This window comes from Hemibagrus wyckioides, linkage group LG19 (assembly GCF_019097595.1).
Source record: "Hemibagrus wyckioides isolate EC202008001 linkage group LG19, SWU_Hwy_1.0, whole genome shotgun sequence".
Classification (NCBI taxonomy): Eukaryota; Metazoa; Chordata; class Actinopteri; order Siluriformes; family Bagridae; genus Hemibagrus; species Hemibagrus wyckioides.
This window is the reverse complement of record NC_080728.1, coordinates 1,485,480-1,505,545: the sequence shown is the minus strand read 5'-3', so window position 1 is coordinate 1,505,545 and position 20,066 is coordinate 1,485,480. Positions and strand designations below refer to the sequence as shown.

The following is a 20,066-nucleotide window of genomic DNA, read 5'->3' as shown; positions in this document are numbered from 1 at the left end:
CTTTATGTAGTAGATGTGTTTATGTACAGTGCTTGCCATTTTCTAGGCCTACTTTGATGTAGAAAAAGAAAAAAGAAATAGTCCGTATTTGTAACATATACATTACAGCACAGCAAAATTCTTTCTTCGCATATCCCATCCTTGGTGGTTGGGGTCAGAGCGCAGGGTCAGCCACTGGATACAGCGCCATTGGAGCAGTTTAATATGATTTATTAGTTTAGTTCACTACTTAATGCTTCCACAACTTAACATTAAACCTGACTCGCGACACTACAACAAATACATACGTTCTAAATAGCGCTGCTGTGTTTATCTTAATTGGCAATCACACTAATATCAACACTGACATTACCAGAGAATGTCAAGTAGAAGACAGGGCTTTGTGTTACATTACCTTATGTTACCTTGTGCTGGTTCTGCTGTGTGAGCTGGTCCAAATTTTGTGGCTTACCCCTGGGCGTAGCAGTTCAGACAATGCAAGTGATAGTAATTAAACAAATTCAATTCGATTCAGTTTATTTTGTATAGCGCCTTTTACAATGAACATTGTCTCAAAGCAGCTTTACAAAAGAAGAAAACAGAGAAAAAGGAGGGGAAAATGAAAAATAATAATAAAAAATAAAAATAACTAATTAACTAGAAATAAGAATAAATTATTAAATTCTATAATTAGACTATTTTATCCCTAATGAGCAAGCCTGTGGCGACGGCGACGGTGGCAAGGAAAAACTCCCTGGGATGGAAAGGAAGAAACCTTGAGAGGAACCAGGCTCATTTGGGTGACACTAAACAGAAAATAATGTAACTGTAGCTGATTAATGTCCTTTCTACAACAGAAATCAATGACCCATGAGGAACTATTAGGTCAGTGTAGTTTCTAAGGTCATTATAAACACTAATTCTTTGCTGTCACAAGCTGACAGATGAAATGGCAGATCTGTGATGGTGTGAAAGTCCCCAATTGGCTCTGTCCATGGCTGTCTCCTGGTCCACACAGATCCATCCACAGCATCAGTGGGCACCATCAAGCGGCGAGACTCAGACCAGGGGTAGGGCAGTGGTCACACTGGAAACTGGCAAACACTGGGAGCTCAGGAGTGGGGTGTATAGCATGACAGAGAAGGTAGAGAGAGAAAGAGAAAGATATTAAGTTTTTGATCATGTGATGCTTAAAGACAATGTAGAATTATGTGTAAAGTGCAGGCAGGGACTCCGGCAAGACTAGCTATGACATCATAACTAAAAGGGAGAGCCAGAAGGTCACAGACATGAAGGATTCCTGGGACATAAAGCATCCAACCACTTCATAGTCAGCAAACCTGAGCGACTTGTGAGGGTGGTAAGATGACAGCATCCAACACATCCCAGTCACCAAACACTCTATGACCATGAACCTTCCAGATCTGCTCCTTTACCTAAGAAAACTATACATTAAAAGCTCGACTAAATAAATGTGTCTTCAGCCTAGACTTAAACATTGAGACTGTGTCTGAATCCCCAACACTAATTGGAAGGCTGTTCCATAACTTTGGGGCTTTGAAAGAGAAAGCTCCGCCCCCTGCTGTAGTCTTTGCTACTTGAGGTACTACCAAGTAACCAGCACCCTTTGATCGGAGTAGGCGTGGCGGATCATAAAAGACTAAAAGATCGCTCAGGTACTGCAGCACAAGACCATTTAGTGCTTTATAGGTTAGTAACAGTATTTTATAATCAATGCGAAATTTGATTGGGAGCCAATGTAGTGTGGCTAAAATAGGAGTGATGTGTTCATATCTTCTGGTTCTGGTTAGGACTCTAGCTGCTGCATTCTGGAGTAACTGTAGCTTGTTTCTGCTCCTACTGGAACATCCAGACAGTAAGACATTACAATAATCCAACCTAGAGGTAACAAAAGCATGAACTAATTTTTCTGCATCATGAAGCGACAACATATTTCTTATCTTAGCAATATTCCTAAGATGGAAGACGGCTACCCGAGTGATATTATCTACATGAGCTTCAAACCAAAGACCAGAGTCAATAATCACACCAAGATCTTTTACTGCTGGACAAGATGAAACCAAAAGACCATCCACCGTTACTCTGTAATCAGAAAGCTCACTTCTAACTGCCTGTTGTCCTAGTACAAGTACCTCTGTCTTGTCCGAATTAAGCAGGAGGAAGTTAGTGGCCATCCAATGTCTAATGTCCTTTACACATTCTTCTATCTTAATAAGCTGGTGTCTCTCATCTGACTTCGCTGAAACATATAGCTGTGTGTCATCTGCATAACAGTGGAAGCTAATACCATGTTTATGAATAATTGCACCAAGGGGTAACATATATAGGGAAAAAGCAGTGGGCCTAAGACAGAACCTTGTGGAACACCGAACATAACCTTGGTATGCATGGAGAAGTCACCATCTAGATCTACAAACTGATAACGGTCAGTCAAATAAGACCTGAGCCAGGAGAGGGCTGTTCCTTTAACACCAACAACATGTTCTAGTCTATCAAGTAGAACAGTGTGGTTCAAGTAACACCAGTAGGGAGACACAACCCTGATCAGAAGCCAGTAACAGGTCATTTACCACTTTAACCAGTGCTGTCTCTGTGCTATGATGAGGCCTAAATCCTGACTGATACATTTCATAAATGTTATTTCTATGCAGGTCTGAACATAACTGCTGTGCTACAGCCTTTTCTAGGATCTTGGAGATCCTAGAAGGAAAGGGCAGATTTGATATCGGTCTATAGTTAGACAGCTGACAGGGGTCAAGGTCTGGTTTTTTAATCAAGGATTTGATAACTGCTAGCTTAAAAGATTTAGGCACATATCCAGTGCTTATGTTGACAGATCTTATATTTAACAGTCCTAGCTTCAGATCAAAAGTGCTGGCTGTGCATTCACTATCATCTAGTTTTATGTTAGTCAGGTTACTAAAACAAATTTTCTTATTGTTAAAACATTTTCGTTTGGTTCGGGGAACAGATACAGTCTCAATGTTATGAACCCTGAGTGACGACTCTCTGCAGCCAGCAGACGGTCGGATTAACCTGCTTGTCTGCTCCCTGGCCCTGGCTTGTCACCGATTAACTAGATCTGCTCTAAGACTATGTGCTATGCTGCAAGAAATGAGAGCAGCACCCTCCCGAGTGGGATGGACACCGTCCCGTCCTAACAGGCCAGCCTTGCCCTCAAAAGAGCTCCAATTGTCTATGAAGCCCACATTGTTTTCGGAGCACCACCTGGACATCCAGCAGTTCAGTGACCATAACCTGCTGTAAGCTACATCACCACACCGCATTGGGATGGGGCCAGAGCATACTACGGCATCGGACATCGCCTTCGCTAATTTACACACCTCTACAACATTACTCTTAGTAACCTCAGACTGACGAAGGTGTATATCATTAGCTCCTACATGGAAAACTATCTTGGAGAACCTGTGCTTGCTGAGGACCCTAAGATTACCTGCAATGTCCGGCGCCCTGGCTCCCGGAATACACCTAACCTGTGCTGCAGGAGCCCCTAAAGGCCTAGCTAATTTCACATGCCTTAAAATTGAGTCTCCTATAACCAGAGCTCTTTCAGGTTTCTCAGTGGGTTCTTCACTGAGGAGAGCAAACCTGTTGGTCATGTGAAGCAGAGAGGAGTGGTGCTCCCGTGGGCAAGCCTTAGCGTTAGCCTTGGCTGCGCGACTCTGCCGCCGAGTCGTCACCCATTCGCCCCGCTGTGAGGGCTCTAATGCCGGAGTTGGGGGGTTACTTACTCCACCTAAGGCATCCAGACTTCCTCCTACAGACACTACACTGCTCTCACTATCACTAACCCTCTCTAGAGTCTGGATGCGCACCTCTAAAGCTAATATCTTCTCCGTCAGAGAGCTAACTAGCGTACACTTATCACAGGTAAAATTAACACTAACGACGGAGGAAGAATTACTGAACATCCTGCAGCTCAAACACTGAACCAGCTGAAAGTTAGTCATAATGAATGATCACGTACCTTTGAGTGAATCTATCCTCCGACTGCTGTGTAAAAACCGGGGGGGGAGGAGGGGGGCTTCACCCGAGAGAAAAACAAAAGAACAATTAACTGCGATATGCAAGTAAAGATTTAGCAAACGAAACCTGGCAGAGTAAGAAATTTAGGTGAAAGAGAAAAAGAAACAGACGATATAAACTTCGAGTGAAAAACGCCAACACAGGCAAGAACTCGCGGTAAGCGCTTCAAACACAGGAAGTGACGTCCTGAGTAGTATTTTTTGTAATCGAATTCATTGATTTCCTTGAGGATTCGCTGCAGCGCTGTGATAAAGTTTTCCTTGATAATCTGCCTCAGGTGTCTAATTTTGAGCTCAGTAAGGCTGTAACTTTGGAGGAACTGGAAAGAGCCATCCAGAGTATGGAGTGTGGTAAAGGACCTGGAACTGATGGGTTACTGGTTGACTTTTATAAGCCTTTTACTTACTCTACTAGAGGTATTTAATGAAAGCTTAGCCAATGGACAGCTGAGATTAAGCTGCTGGAGGGCAGCACTCACTTTGTTAACAGAAAACACACCTAAATGATATTAAAAATTAGAGACTGGTAAGTTTGTTATGCAGTGACTATAAATTGCTCTCCAAGGTTGAGTGAAGTCTTAGTTGTCCATCCTGTTTAGACAGATTGTGTCCCAGGAAGATGAATTTTTGATATTTCTGTTATCAGTGATATTTTGGATATCAATAAGAGTCTTAAGCTGGATTTTGGTCTAGTGTCAGTAGACCTAGAAAAGGTTTTTGACAGAGTCGAGCACAACTATTTATGGAATGTTTTAACAGCATTTGGGTTTAGTCCTGATTTTGTTTCCATGATAAAGGTTTTGTACAATGATGTTGGAAGTGTCATAGAAAGACATAGAGAGAAACTGTGGTTCATGATTTTCTGTACTGTAATAGACTAAAACCTGTGTTTATTGTTTTTAAGAGTCTATTTGATGTGATGAAACATTTTGACTGGAAATCTTTATTTGTAGTTTTAGGTAGATTCATAGGTTCCGAAATAGTTTATTTTTATTGCTGGTCCAGCTAAAATGGCACTTTATGATGCTAGAAAAACATTAAATTGAACAGAAATAAAGCTGTAATTTAGAAATAGTGTCTTTAAGTCTGGTTTAATCTAAAATTTTAAATGATTTCCAGTATAATAAAACCATGAACGATCATGGTTCTTTTTATTTTAGTGTTTTAAAGGGGCTTTGTGTGAAGTGACTAAAGTTAAAGTTGATGGTCAGTCTGCTGCTCTCTGTTCAGCTTCAGCTGCTCAAGTCAAGTCAAGAAGCTTTTATTGTCATTTCAACCACATATAGCTGATGCAGTACCAAGTAAAATGAAACAATGTTTATCCAGGACCCTGGTGCTACATAAATGTACAACATATAATTACAAACACAGAAACAACAACACAGAGCTAGGACAGAAGTTTGTCCTAGCTACATAAAATGTAACATTTGCCCCTAGGTGCAAAGAGAGCAAAGACAAGACAGTGCAAACACAGGAAGTACAAAAAAACAACACAAGACAGGACACGTGGAAAAAGAACATGTGCAATGAAATGAAATAAAATGATGTGCAAACTTGAGAAACTATAAAAACCAGGTGCCTAAAATGCAATAGCAGCAGTTGAAGTGGTGCAAATAAAGATAAACATAGGAGCAGATGAAATATTATAATGGCAGTTGAGGTAATAGTGTGCTGATAGATTTATATCACACACAACAGATGAGAGAAATTAAATCGAACACAGTGATCATTTTAATGACATTGTTCATTGGAATAAACAGGTGATATTAAATCCTCATGTCATTCTGAATAATAAAATCATTTACAAACACATCATCTTTAAAGTAAATCTTGAACCAAGATAAAAAAAATCTGGTGATGAAGAGTGTGTCATTGTGTCTCTCTACAGGTTGTGGCAGTGTGGTATCTCAGATGAAGGCTGTGCTGCTCTGACTTCAGCTCTGAGATCAAACCCCTCACACCTCAGAAGACTGGACCTGTCCTGTAATAATCTAGGAGACTCAGGAGTGAAGAGTCTCTCTGCTGTACTGGAGAATCCTCACTGTAAACTGGAGATGTTGAAGTAAGGTCATATTTTAAAACATTAATGATAAATCATGGTTTAATCTTCATCCAGGTCATAGTAATAGATAAAGATAAAATTCTGTATAAATAAAACACAGTCACAGTTGTTCTTGTCAATACTGAATAAACCATTTACACTTTCACAGTCTGGGTTTAAAAAATACACCAATAAACTAACAACTTCTCCAAAAACTAATTAGAGTCTGATCCTGTTTTACTGACAGTCTGATCTTCTCAAGAAAGATCTGTTTGTGTGAACAGTGCTTAAAAACAGAGATTATGTTGAGATGTGAAGCATAGAAAAGTTACTAAAACATTTTAAATGTGAATTTTATTGGTCACATACACAACCATACAGTATGTAATAAAATGCTTTTCAACTGTCTGTGACGAAATAAAAAAAACTGTAAGTAGAATACAGAATAAAATACACAATGACTATTGTGAATAAATTCAAGATTCTAGAGGTTTATTGTCATATGCACAGTGAAAACACAACGGTTTAGAACATACAATGAATTCTTACTTTGCATGTCTTCCTATAGAATATATGAAAAATATATATAAAATATATATATATATATATATATATATATATATATATATATATAATGTTGTTCAGGAGTCATAGAAACTGCTTTTTGTCCTTGATCTCACACTCCTGAAGCATCTCCCAGACGGCAGGTTGTGGGTGTGTATTGTCCCTGATAATTTTATGGGCCCTCCTGATGACCCTGGTGTTGTAAACGTCCTGGAGTGATGGGAAGGCCGCTCCACAGATTAACTGTTTTTATGACACGCAGGAGAGCTTTCCTGTCCTGAACAGTGCAGCTTCCGTGCCACACTGTGATTGAGCTGGTGATCACACTTTCAACTGTATTTCTGTAGAAGTTGCTCAGGATCTGGGTTGACATGCCAAATTTCTCCAGACTTCTTAAGAAGTACAGTCACTGTTGGGATCTTCTCAGGAGCTGCTGAGTGTTCTGAGACCAGGTGAAGTCCTCGCTGATGTGGGTTCAGAGGAAGGTTTTCACCCTCTCTACCTCTGTCTCACCGATGTAGATTAGGGTGTGCTGCTCCTTCCTCCTTCTCCTAGGATCAATAATCATTTCCTTTGTCTTATCTGTTTTCAAGGAGAGATTATTTTCCTGACACCAGGCTATCAGACCTGCTACTTCCGTTCTGTAAGATGTTTCCTCTCCACCAGAAATGAGTCCGATGACTGTAGTATCATCCGCAAACAGTTCTAACGAGCAAACCATGAATCCCCGCCCCAGGATGTAATCTGGGCCGGCTGCTTTACATGGGTTTGTGTTCCTCAGAGCCATGCACACCTCTGCTGATGACACAGTGAGTGATGTCTCCAGCATGCCCTCTGAGGCCAGAGGCTTATGCTGTTGCCCAGTATTTCGGGCCTCGAAGTGAGCATAAAACTCATTCAGCTCATCTGGGAGTGTGATCTTGGGAGTTATGTTTCCTTGACTCCTTTGCCGGTACTCTGTCATGTGTTGAACACCTTGCCACATGCACTGTGAGTCTGCAGTGGTGTAGAATCCCTCCAGCCTCTTGGCCTTCCTGTTTTATTTGCATAAGTTGCATCTGGCCTTTTTGTATTCCCCAATGTCTCCTGAAACAAATGCGGTGGAGCGGGCACATAACATGGCCCGCACCTCACAGTTAATCCAAGGCTTATCATTAGGATAGATCTTGCAGTGTTTTGTGGGAATATATTTTCAGTGCATGTGCTGATGTCCACAGTAGAGTTCTCTCTTAGAGCAGCAGTTTTAAACACTCTCCAATTTGTACTTTTAAAGCAGTCTTAAAGCATCAGCTCTGATTTTCCATTCCACACTTTTACAGTCTTACTTACTGGGGAGGCTCGCTTGAGGAGTTGTTTGTAGGCTGGGTAGAGAAACACTGAGATGTGGTCTGACTGTCCAAAGTGTGGCCGTGGTACAGCTTTGTAAGCATCTTTTACGTTGCTTTATACTTGCTCGAGAATGTTATTCTCCCTTGTTGGAAAGCACACATGTTGGTGGCACATGGAGTGAACATTCCTAAGGCAATGATTAAAGTCACCAGCCACAATGAACACCGCATCTGGATGTGCAGTCTCCTGTCTGCTGATGACGTTGTGCAGAAGTTCCAGCGTGGTCACATGATCGGCTTCTGGCGGAATGTAAATAGCCAGCAGAAACACAGCGTTAAACACCATTAAAGAACAGTGCTTTTCAACAACCTGCACATCTCTACACCATCTGTTGTTAACATACACGCATACACCTCCTTTGGTCTTTTCTGAGGCTGATATGCGGTCTCCGCAGTGAATGGTGTGTGTGTGAAGCATGAGAGCCGAGTCTGGCACTTTGTCTGAGAGCCAGGTTTCCGTGAAAATAAGAGCACAACATTTCCTTATCTCACGCTGTGTTGTAGTAATTCTGGTTCTCAGCTCGTCCATCTTATTTTCGAGTGAGCGTACATTAGCTGGCAGTAGGCTAGGTAACAGTGGTCACGTAGCTCTAGCCTTTAGCCTATCATGTAGACCGCCTTTCTTGCCTCATCTCCATTGCACTGTTCGTGGTCTGTGCCTCTTACGTTCACGCGATGCCGGTACTGCTGTATCTTGCTGGCGGGTGTTGGTGGGGTAGATATTTAGATATTAAATACATTAGCAAAAAAAAAGGTTTATGTAAACAGTTTTAGCAAAGCCCTTTACAGTGAGTTAAAATGTAAAATTTAACTTATGAAATGATCTTCAGCACAAACTTACATTAATGTTCATCACATAATATGACTTTAAAAACAAACAAACAAATAAATAAATAAATACTCTCAAATCACCAGAATCGAATGCCTTTTTTTCTTCTTTTTTCTTCTGAGTTCTCGCTCCTGTGGGGATCTGTGCTCCAGTACTGATCAAACTCTATAAATGTCCTTGTGTACAACCAGTGAAGAGTGTGTCATTGTGTCTCTCTACAGGTTGCGTAATTGTGGTGTCTCAGATGAAGGCTGTGCTGCTCTGACTTCAGCTCTGAGATCAAACCCCTCACACCTGAGACAACTGGATCTGGCTGAGAATAATCTAGGAGACTCAGGAGTGAAGAGACTCTCTGCTGTACTGGAGAATCCTCACTGTAAACTGGAGACACTGAGGTAAGATCATATTTTAAAACATTAATGAAATGTTAAATAAATAAAACACAGTCACAGTTGTTCTTGTCAATACTGAATAAACCATTTACACTTTTACAGTCTGGGTTTAAAAAATACACCAATGAACTAACAATTTCTCCAAAAACTAGTTAGAGTCTGATCCTGTTTTAGGTCTGATTACTGACAGTCTGATCTTCTCAAGAAAGATTAAAAAAATGTGAATGCTGATTAAAAACAGATAATGTTGAAATGTGAAGCAGTGAAAATGTAACCCATATGAAATATTGGGCTACTAAGCCTGTATATGTCATTTAGGTAGTGATGCTTTACATGCAGTAGAGTTTGCTTTGATGCTGTAATCTGATGCTACACATCTGTAGAATGTGTGCCGTGTGTGCCCCTTGATTCTTTCTTCATGAGAGCACTGCTTGTGTACACATTCAGCACAAGAGAATTAGCTAATAAATACTACAAGAAGACTAAGAAAACCAAATATTAACTGTGAACAGACTACCAACTTGAAGAATCCACTGTGAACAACAGGAGTGAAGACCCTGTTGAAAGTTTTCTTGTCAATAGTTCGGTGAGTGTATAGTAGGTTCAGTTTTAGCTCCTAGCTTGTAGCAGTGGCTAATATGGTAACAAGAAAAGACACCATTCGTGATATCCAATCTGGAGTCTGTGAAAATGATTTCTAAAGTTTACATGCTTTGGTGCATTTTCACTGCAAATTAATAAACAGGATATTTTATGTGCTAATTGCATTAGTGCTAGCAGCTAATGCTAATTGCTAGCTTGGTCTGTGCTATTACTAAGCCTTGGAATGGTGATGGGGAAGTGATGTTGAGATTGAAAAGAATTAGTTTTAATATAAATCCTGTTATTTCCTGGTTAAAAGCCTATTTTGGTTAAGAAAATACAATTATTGTGTAAAAATGTACAATTTCATAGTAATGTTCTAGTTAAAGATGTTGAAAAGCTAAAAAGGTTAAAAGTGGATGTTAAATAATTCATTTCAACAACTTGACTATGGTTATGGTAAGAGTTCATGTTACCTGATTCATATTTCTATTATACTTATTATACTTATACTTATGTTTTATCTCATAAAAATAAGATAAGATAGAGTCTTTATTGTCATTGTAGTGATACAATGAAATTTGGTACGGAGCTCTCAGAGACCAGCAGCAAAAGGGAGTGTAAAATTTACATTTTGAAAATATGAAAAATAAAAATATAAAAAATATAAAATTGCATCTTTCTGGCAAGATGGCAGCATGGCAGTAGCACGCAGCGGCCACTCTGGACCAAAAATGATGCTACTGTCCTGTTATAGCCCGACTTTCACTGCATATGGACACCAGATACAGCGGTGTTCATGTGTACGACCACCAGACACTACTGGATTATGGGAATCGTGCACCAGCCAACGTGCATGATGACCTATGGAAAAAGCTTTGCGATCTCGGCTTGCTGTGGAGGCCCAGCCCCGAGCCCTCAGGGTCACCCGACACCAGTGGCCGGGAGAGGAGTCGACAGAAGCGGTGCACGAGGAAGCGGAAGCTCGGAAATAGGGCGGGTATCTGTGCTAGGCTAAAAACAAACCCTAACCAGCCAGCACTCCCTTCCATACTACTATCAAATGTCTGCTCCCTGGTTAATAAACTGGACTACATCCGACTCCAGCAAACTACACAGTGTGGGTACAGAGACTTGACCGCTTGTCAGATGCTCTGAACCGGTTCTGAAACAGGTTAAAACCTGGCCAGCAGAAGCCATCTCTGCTCTTCAGGACTGTTTTGTGTGCACTGACTGGAACATGTTCAGGGAGGCTGCAACCAAATGGCGATACCACAGACTTGGAGGAGTACACAGCATCAGTCATCAGCTACATCGGAAAGTGCATCAATGATGTGACTGTCTCCAAGACCATCATCACACGCTCCAACCAGAAGCCGGGGATGACTCCAAAGGTGCGTGCGCTGCTAAAATCCAGAGACTCTGCCTTCAGAGCTGGAGACAAGGACACCATAAGAACAGCACGGGCCAAACTTTCTCGAGCCATCAGGGAGGCAAAGCAGGCATTCTCCCAGAGAATCCACGGCCACTTCCAGAGCAGCGGTGACACTTGGCACATGTGGCAAGGCATCCAGTCCATCACCAACTACAGGCCAGCTCCACCTGCTTGTGACAGTGACGCCTCCCTTCCAGATGCACTGAACAACGCTCAGCTTGAGGCACGAAATGACATGACGAGGAAGACCATCCCTCCTCCAGAGGACCAGATGCTCTGTCTCACCACAGCTGACATGAGGAAAACTCTACACAGAGTTAACCCACGGAAAGCTGCTGGACCAAACAACATTCCTGGCAGAGTGCTCAGGGAATGTGCATAACAGATAGTGGATGTCTTCACTGACATCTTCAACATCTTCCTGAGCAGCGCCATCATCCCAACGTGCCTAAAGTCCATCACCATCATCTCTGTGCCAAAGAAATCTCCAGTGTCCTGTCTCAATGACTACCGTCCCATTGCACTCACACCCATCATCATGAAGTGCTTCGAGAGGCTTGTCATGAGGCACATTAAGAACTTGCTGCCACCATCACTAGACCCGATGCAGTTTGCATATCATCCAAATCGCTCCACAGACCACAACACCACATCACCACAACCCTCCATATGGCCCTCACACACCTGGACAATAAAGACACTTATGTATGAATGCTGTTCATTGACTTCAGTTCAGCATTCAACACAATCATTCCTCAGAACCTGATTAAGAAACTGAGCCTGCTGGGCACCAACACCTCCCTCTGCAATTGGATCCTGGATTTCCTGACTGGAAGACCTCTGTCAGTCCGGATCTGGAACAGCATCTCCAGCACCACCACACTGAGCACTGGAGCTCGTCAGGGCTGTGTGCTCAGTCTACTGCTGTTCACCCTGCTGACTCATGACTCAACAAGTTTGCAGATGACATGACCGTGGTGGGTCTCATCAGCAAGAACGATAGAGACAGAGAGGGGGTGCAGAATCTAACAGCCTGGTGTAAAGCCAACAACCTGTCTCTGAACGTGGAGAAAATGAAAGAGATGGTTGTTGACTTCAGGAGAACACAGAGTGACCACTCTCCACTGAACATCGACGAGTCCAATGTGGAGATCGTCAAGAGCATCAAATTTCTTGGTGTTCACCTGGCAGAAGGCCTCTCCTGGTCACTCAACACTAGCTCCATAACCAAAAAAGCCCAGCAGCATCTCTACTTCCTGAGGCTGAGGAAGGCTCATCTTCCACCTCTCATCCTGACTACCTACTACTGAGGGACCATCGAGAGCATCCTGAGCAACTGCATCACTGCCTGGTTTGGGAACTGCACCATCTCGGATCACAAAACCCTTCAGCGGATAGTGAGGACAGCTGAAAAGAACATCAGAGTCTCCCTTCCCTCTATTATGGACATTTACTCCACACGCTGCATCTGTAAAGCAAACAGCATTGTGGATGATCCCACACACCCCTCACACACACTTTTCACCCTTCTGGCATCCGGAAAGAGGTACCGCACAACCAGACTGTTGAACAGCTTCTTCCCTCAGACAATCAGGTATCTCAACAGAGAACTGAACTGAATTGGACACGGATGCGCACATACATACACACACGCACACAACAGAGCTTACTGCATAAGCTATATATAGTTGAAGTGACAATAAAGCTTCTTTGACTTTGACTTTGACAATATAAGAATATACAGAGAAATACAGAAGATGAATAAATACAGAGTGAATGAATGAGTGAATAAATACAGTGGGACATGAATAGTAGTGCAAAAACAGTAACAGTGCAAATAGGTATTTATTAGATTGGGAAAGTATTGCACAGATTATAATAACAGCAGTACAGTTCTGGTTGTAAAGTGTTTAGTGCGTTAGCAACAACTTGGTGGAGAAAGGGGGGTAACAGGTTAACTATTAGCTGTTCTATTTCTGTGTGTGTGGTGTGTTTGTGTGTGTGTGGGGGGTGATGCAGGTTACAGCTCTGGGGAAGAAGCTCCTAAGTTCCTGTATCTTTTGCCTAATAGGTGGAACACAAACAGTTTGTGTCCTGGGTGGGTTAGGTTTTTTTTGATGATGATGCTAGCTCTCTTGTGTAGATGGCTAGCATGTGTAACAGTTTCTTTCCTCAAGCCATCAGGCTCCTCAACAACCAGGACTGAACTGTTCTACACTCTCTCACACACACACACACACACACACACACACTCACTCAGGACTGAACTGTATACAACTCTCTGTCTCTCTCACACACAGATACACACACACTCTCTCTTGACTGTGGACGCACACACACACATAATTTATATTGTTCATTACTTATTGCACTACCTCTACCTGTCATCCGCTGCTATAGTTATATTTATGTTTATTTCTATTTGCACTACCTCAACCGCTGCTGTTGTACTTTTTGCACAATATTTTTGCACAATATTTTTGCACAATATTTTTTACATCATTTCACTTTATCTTATTTTATTTCACTTGCATTCCATCACACATGTTCTTTTCTTTCTTTTTCAGCGCTAAGTGTCCTGTGTTCTTTTGTGTTGTCTTTCTTGTATTTATTGTCTTTTTTGCACTGTCTTGTCTATACTCTGTTTGCACCTAGCTGCACACTGTGCACTTTACGTGGCTAAGACAAACTCCTGTCCTAGCTCTGTGGTGTTGTTTTTGTGTTGAACTTGTTGTTGTATGTTTATGTAGCACCAGGTCCTGGAGAAACGTTGTTTCATTTCACTATGTACTGCATCAGCTATATGTGGTTGAAATGACAATAAAGCTTCTTGAATCTTGAATCTTGAATGAATCATAGACCGTGTCTAGATTGGGAAGCTTGGTTCCTACAATCCTCTGTGCAGTCTTACAATCCGAGCCAGGTCTCTCCAGTTCTCTGCGGTGCAGCTGATGTACCACACTGTGATACAGTGGCATAAAATGCTCTCTATTGTACTCCTGTAGAAATTTACTAGGAGCTGAGAGGGTACTTTGGCTTTCCTGAGTTTTCTTAGGAAGAAGAGCCTTTGTTGAGCTTTCTTCACTAAGTAAGTGGTGATAATGGTCCATGTTAAGTGCAGAACCAGGAATTTCATGTTGTTAACCCTTTCAACCTCTGCACCGTTTATATGGAGAGGTGGAGGTGTTGTTTTCATGGTATTCAGAACCAGTTCACTCTTCACACACCATTCAACCAAATGTTGAACCTCCTATCTGTAGTGTGTCTCATCATTTCCTGATATCAGTCCCACTGTTGTGGTGTTGTCAGAAAACATAACTATGGTGTTGGAGGAGTGGATGGGTTTGCAGTCATGTGTGAATAGGGTGAAAAAGGCTGGGCTGAGGAAACAGCCCTGTGGTGCTCCTGTGTTCAGGGTGAAAATGGCTGATGTTTGGTTCCTCACCCTGATTTTCTGTAGTCTGTTTGTAAGAAATTCCAGAATCTATGAGCACAGTGTGGTGGTTAATCCCAGACTGTTAAGTCTGTCCACTAGTTTGTGGGGCACTATTGTGTTAAATTCTGAACTGAAGTCAACAAATAACATTCTTACATATGTGTTGGGATGCTCCAGGTGGGACAGGCTTGTGTGGAGTGTGATTGAGATTGCATCCTCCGTTGATCTGTTCTCCCAGTAGGCAAACTGGTGGCTGTCCAAATCAGTAGGGGTGCTGGCTTTGATGTGGGGGAGATCCAGCCTCTCAAAGCACTTCATAATAATTGGTGTCAAAGCAACTGGACGATAGTCATTGAGACAACTGACTTGTTGTTTCTTTGTTTCTTAGGCACAGGGATGATGGTGGTGGATTTGAGGCATGTGGGGACTACAGCTTGCTGCAGGGACAGGTTGAATATATTGGCACTCCTGCTGGTTGGTTGGCACATGACTTCAGTGTGTGGCCTGGCACCCTGTCTGGTCCTACTGCTTTGGTGATGTTGATCTTTCTCAGCATGGATCTCACCTGCTGGCTCTCGAGGATGAGTGCTGGCTCATCTCTGGGCAGTGGTGTTGTCCAGATTTCCACCCGGCTGGTCTGATTATCAAAGCGTGCAAAAAACTCATTCAGGGCATCAGGAAGTGTGGTGTCATGGCTGGTCAGTGGGGTGCTGCTCTTATAGTCTGTTATGGCTTTGATACCCTTCCACATGCTGTGAGGATTGTTGTTTACAAATTGGGCCTCGATCTGCTGCTGATATCTCTGCTTGACTTCTTTGATGCCCTTTTTCAGCTCTCTCTGATCATTACTATAAGCAAGTCTGTTCTATGACCTGTAGGCAATGTCTTTCACCTTCAGCAGAGAACGCACATTCCTATCAAGCCATGGTTTCTGGTTGGGGAACACCTTGATGGTCTTGGTGGTTAGCAGGTTGTCAGTGCAGAAGGCTATGTAGGCAAAAACGGATGAGCTATATTCTTCCAGGTTAGCCCACAGTGGCATGTAAACAGCTGTGACCTGAATAGCAGTAAACTCTCTATGTGCGTAGAATGGTCTGCATTTTAGACCCAGATATTCTATGTCAGGAGAGCAATGTGTCCTAATAATGACTGCAGATGTACACCAGTCATTGTTAATTTGTTAATATTTGTAATAACATTGTTGTCAGGAACAGCTGGACAGTTCCCTGCCAGGCCCAGAGAGGGCGCTGGCAGGTGAACCTTGGAAGCCTGCTTCTTTGTGTGTCTTTTGTTACGCCCTTCCTATTGTTCCTATCCTGATTGTGTCACCTGTATCCCATTAGCCCTAATGTCTACCCCTATAAATAGGGATCCTTGTGTTTGTGTCCTTGTCCATGATTGTTATCTGTACCGTGGTTTCTGCTGGGGTTTTGTTTGCTAGGTTCCATGTCCAAGCTAAGGTCTAGGTTTTGTTTTCGTTTTGTTTAGTTAACCACGCCATGTCTAGTGTTACGTTTGTTTCCCTATGTCGTGTCTTAAATGTAATAAAAGCAGTGCTTCGCTGAATCCTGCGCTTGGGTCTCATTACACCGTGTGCTGGCGTGTGCACACACACCACGGGCGTCTGGGGTCGAGCCCCGCATAGGGTGGGGGTCCCAGACGTTACAATTGTTAATATTTGTACACAATCCTCCACTTTTGTTCTTACCAGAGTTGGCAGAAAGAGACTCGGCAGTGTTGGCCTGTGTGGAATTAGCCTGTAGCCTAGCTTTCACACCGGCTCTCTTGCCCCGCTTCTGCTTCCTGTATCCTCCAGATGATGATCTTTCCGCTGAGCTCTTCGGGGTGCAGAATTTTTGGGTGGATAGAATTAAGGTCTCCAAGGGTGTAATTATGAAACTGATGTCCTGTTTTAAGCAGTGCAGCTCGTCTATAGTGTATTCACTGACCGAGTGCTCGGAAAAGTAAACTTAAAATACTATATTTGATAAAAATGCTGCTGTATGTCCTGGAGCTCCGAGCTGCTGCATACGCACGTGGCACCATCTTGAGCATAATGTTTGTTACTGCTAAAAACATAATCATTAATCATAACCTTAAAAGCTAAAACAGTGGTAAAATGTCAATCAATTCACTGTAAAATTACCCATGTTCACTTGAGGGATGGAAGTCTGATACAATGATAAGAATGAAAAGCGGAGGACTTTGATCATCTGAACTTTATTAATTGGATAACAGATAAGATTCATGCACCTAACTGCACTACCCATATAGCAACTGTTGCAGTTAGAACTGTCCAATACATTGAATACTGAAGATACTGTACATTTTGGGGGAAAGAACTCTGTTTCCTTAGTTTTGTTCTATTTAATTTCACATGCACTGTACATAATACCTATGTGTTTTTCCTGTTGGTGAGGTAATAAACCGCCCATTCAAAGCTCTAGTAATTTGGGCAATTACTCTAATCCACTTACTAGGAGATGCCTAGTGCCTTAAATATACTGGTCACACTAAGGGCACTACAAAAGTTACTGAACACACTTCAAATTTAATTTTTATTTCTCACATACACAACCATACAGTATGTAGTGAAATGCTTTTCAACTGTCCATGACTTAAAAGTTGAATAAAATAGAATAAAAAAAATGTAATAGAAAATAGAATAAAATAGTACACAGTGGCTATAGTGAATAAAGTACAGATGTGAGCAGTTAGTGCACATAGTTAATATTGTAATAAGTAACATTGTAGCTGAGGACTGAGGAGAGGAAACTACCAGACTAACACGTATCTCTGTGTTAACGAGGAGTATGTGCATGTGGATTTAGTTGAATGACCACATCCTGTTTTCCTGTTGGAACATTATACTTACATTAATGTTTGTTGTAAAATGTGATTTAAAAACAAACAAAAATAAATAAATACTCTTAAAGGCACCAAAATTGAATACTTTGATGTTTTTTTTTTTTGTAAAACAATTTCTTCTCAGGTACTTTTGTCTTGTCCTGTGCTCCAGTAGTGATCAAATTCTAGAAACATCCCTGTGTACAACCAATGAAGCATTTGTCATTGTGTCTCTCTACAGGTTGAATAATTGTGGAGTCTCAGATGAAGGCTGTGTTGCTCTGACTTCAGCTCTGAGATCAAACCCCTCACACCTGAGATACCTGAATCTGTCTGATAATAAACTAGGAGACTTGGGAAAGAAGCTGCTCTCTGCTCTTAAGGATGATGAACATTATAAACTACAGACTCTGATGTGAATAATGGCCTTTTAATAAAAGTTCAGCCTCATTATCATTAGTTGTACATTTCTCTTTTGTTCCAATAAATATCAGATTATTAGGTTAGGAAATAAAACCAGTTTTAGAAAATGTCACTATATTCTATTTAATGTGAATTTTTCTAACAATTGTCTTTAATGGTGTTTTGTGTTCAGTAAAGTGTGTTGATTTAAAATTCATGTGAAGACAGAAAACAGGGATTCAGACAGAGTCTACAAAATGTCCCAAATGAGTGCATGAGAGTGATTGTAAATGAACATTGTGTCTTCTGTCATTCCTGTAAAATTCACCTCAGCTTCTTCTTAAAGTCTGCACTTAAATATAAATGTAGAACAAGAACTAAATGACACAGTAGTGTTCGTTATTTAAAAAAGCTCCTGTGATTGGATAAGAGCAGTGATGTGATGGGTAAATATCTGCTCATTATCCTGTTAGAACTTGTGGAAGTTCTCATTTGTTCTAGCTAAATGTTAGAAGACAGATGTTAGTAAGAATGAAGAAATGTTGAATGATTAATTATAAACAGGAGATGATGATGTTTCTCTTGGAGCAGAGATGATTACATGATGTTGATCATGAAGTACCACAGTCCACTTTGTGCTGATTCATTCACATCTTTTTCTTTTGTATTCAGGGTGTAGTGAACATATCTGTGTGTATGATGAAGACTCCTGTATTTCCATGTTCTGGAATAAAAAAACATATCACTCTTTAGTTCTAACACATTAAACAGACTCAGGGACGTGAAGTGTGTGTTTATTATGCACAGTGAATCAGACTGCACACAGTTCTACACTGTATAATGAGTGAATAATGACCTCTGATCCCTGGATAAAATTCCCTTGGGCCTCAGTCCCATATCAACCTGAGGGATTATTTGGAACAGCAGGTGAAAAACCACATGAACTCGAGCTGAACCCAGTCAGTGGATGAGAGAAATAAAATGGACTAGAACAGTTTCAGGTCATTGGTGGAATTCTCACCTGAGGAGTTTATCTGAGTTTATCTGATGAAGCCCACAGGAGACTTGCTATGAAACATTTATCACTTTGTCCTTTGGGTAATTAATGTCCCATTATTATACTAAATATAAGCACTCTTGCTAATCAGAATGGAGCAGAATTAATTGTAGTATAATGTAATTTTAGTGGGTTGTGGTTTTACTGTTTGTGTGATTTATTATTTGTTTATTATTGTAATATTAATAGTAACATTTAAAGTAACATTTTACACATGTATAGGCACAGCTATTTTGCTGGATACATAACTATAATTATATTGTGTTTAGGTATTTAAAATGTCTTGCATAAATGTATCAAACATTCTTGCATAAAAAAATAAACATAAAATACATAAATACAAGTTTGTCATTATTTTTGTATTATTATATTATTATTATATTTGTAAAATTATATTTTGTTTTCTGTACTTTAAAATATACAAACTATAAATATAGCTCTTCAAAAATAAATGTATGACAAACATAATATTGTCACAAATACCAGGCAGGAACAAACAGGGAGTTTAAACCCCGAGTGGGGTATGTTTATTGAGCAAAACGGAATACGGGTAGTAAGATGAAGGAGAGGAATACTCAGCCTAGCACGCAACAGCATCCGGAGAATGGAGGCAGAAGGAACCAGGAAAAGTCCACTCTCAGGAAGGAGGTAAGTGGAGCTGGAGAAGTGAAATACTGAGAATAGTAGCGGAAATAACGAGAAGGCGAAACTTTAGTCTTATGCTTATAGCAAGGAGTAGCGAGTCAGCATCTACATGTGAGACCACACAAAGAAAGAGTGGAAACATGAGGTTTAAACAGGGAAGTGAGCGTGCTCTGGAAACAAGGTGCAGGTGCGCTTAATTAAAACTCAGGTGAGTGAGTGCGCTGGCAAGGAGTGGAGTCCGGTGTGCCTGTTCTAGACTCTCTCACTTTCCTGGAACCAATGTTCAACAGAAGGCACTGTGGAAGGCTCCTCTGATCAGGGTAACAGTGGTGGTTGGTACCCAAGTATGCACTGGAAGGGAGTGAGACCGGTGGTAGTTTGGCGAAGGGAGTTCTGTGCATA

At 41.3% G+C, this 20,066-nt stretch overlaps 1 protein-coding gene across 4 annotated transcripts in view; it reads left to right on the top strand.

Moving 5' to 3' along the window:
- LOC131370165 (NACHT, LRR and PYD domains-containing protein 12-like) overlaps positions 1-19,203 on the top strand; it is a 41,026-nt gene extending 21,823 nt beyond the window's left edge. For all 4 annotated transcript variants that reach the window (XM_058417326.1, XM_058417325.1, XM_058417329.1 and 1 more), the window contains exons 9-11: positions 5,935-6,108; positions 9,090-9,263; positions 17,802-19,203. In XM_058417326.1, coding sequence (XP_058273309.1) covers positions 5,935-6,108; positions 9,090-9,263; positions 17,802-17,979 — 526 coding nt within the window. In that variant the 3' untranslated portion in view covers positions 17,980-19,203. The remainder of the gene's footprint in view (positions 1-5,934; positions 6,109-9,089; positions 9,264-17,801) is intronic.
- Positions 19,204-20,066: the final 863 nt, after the last annotated feature.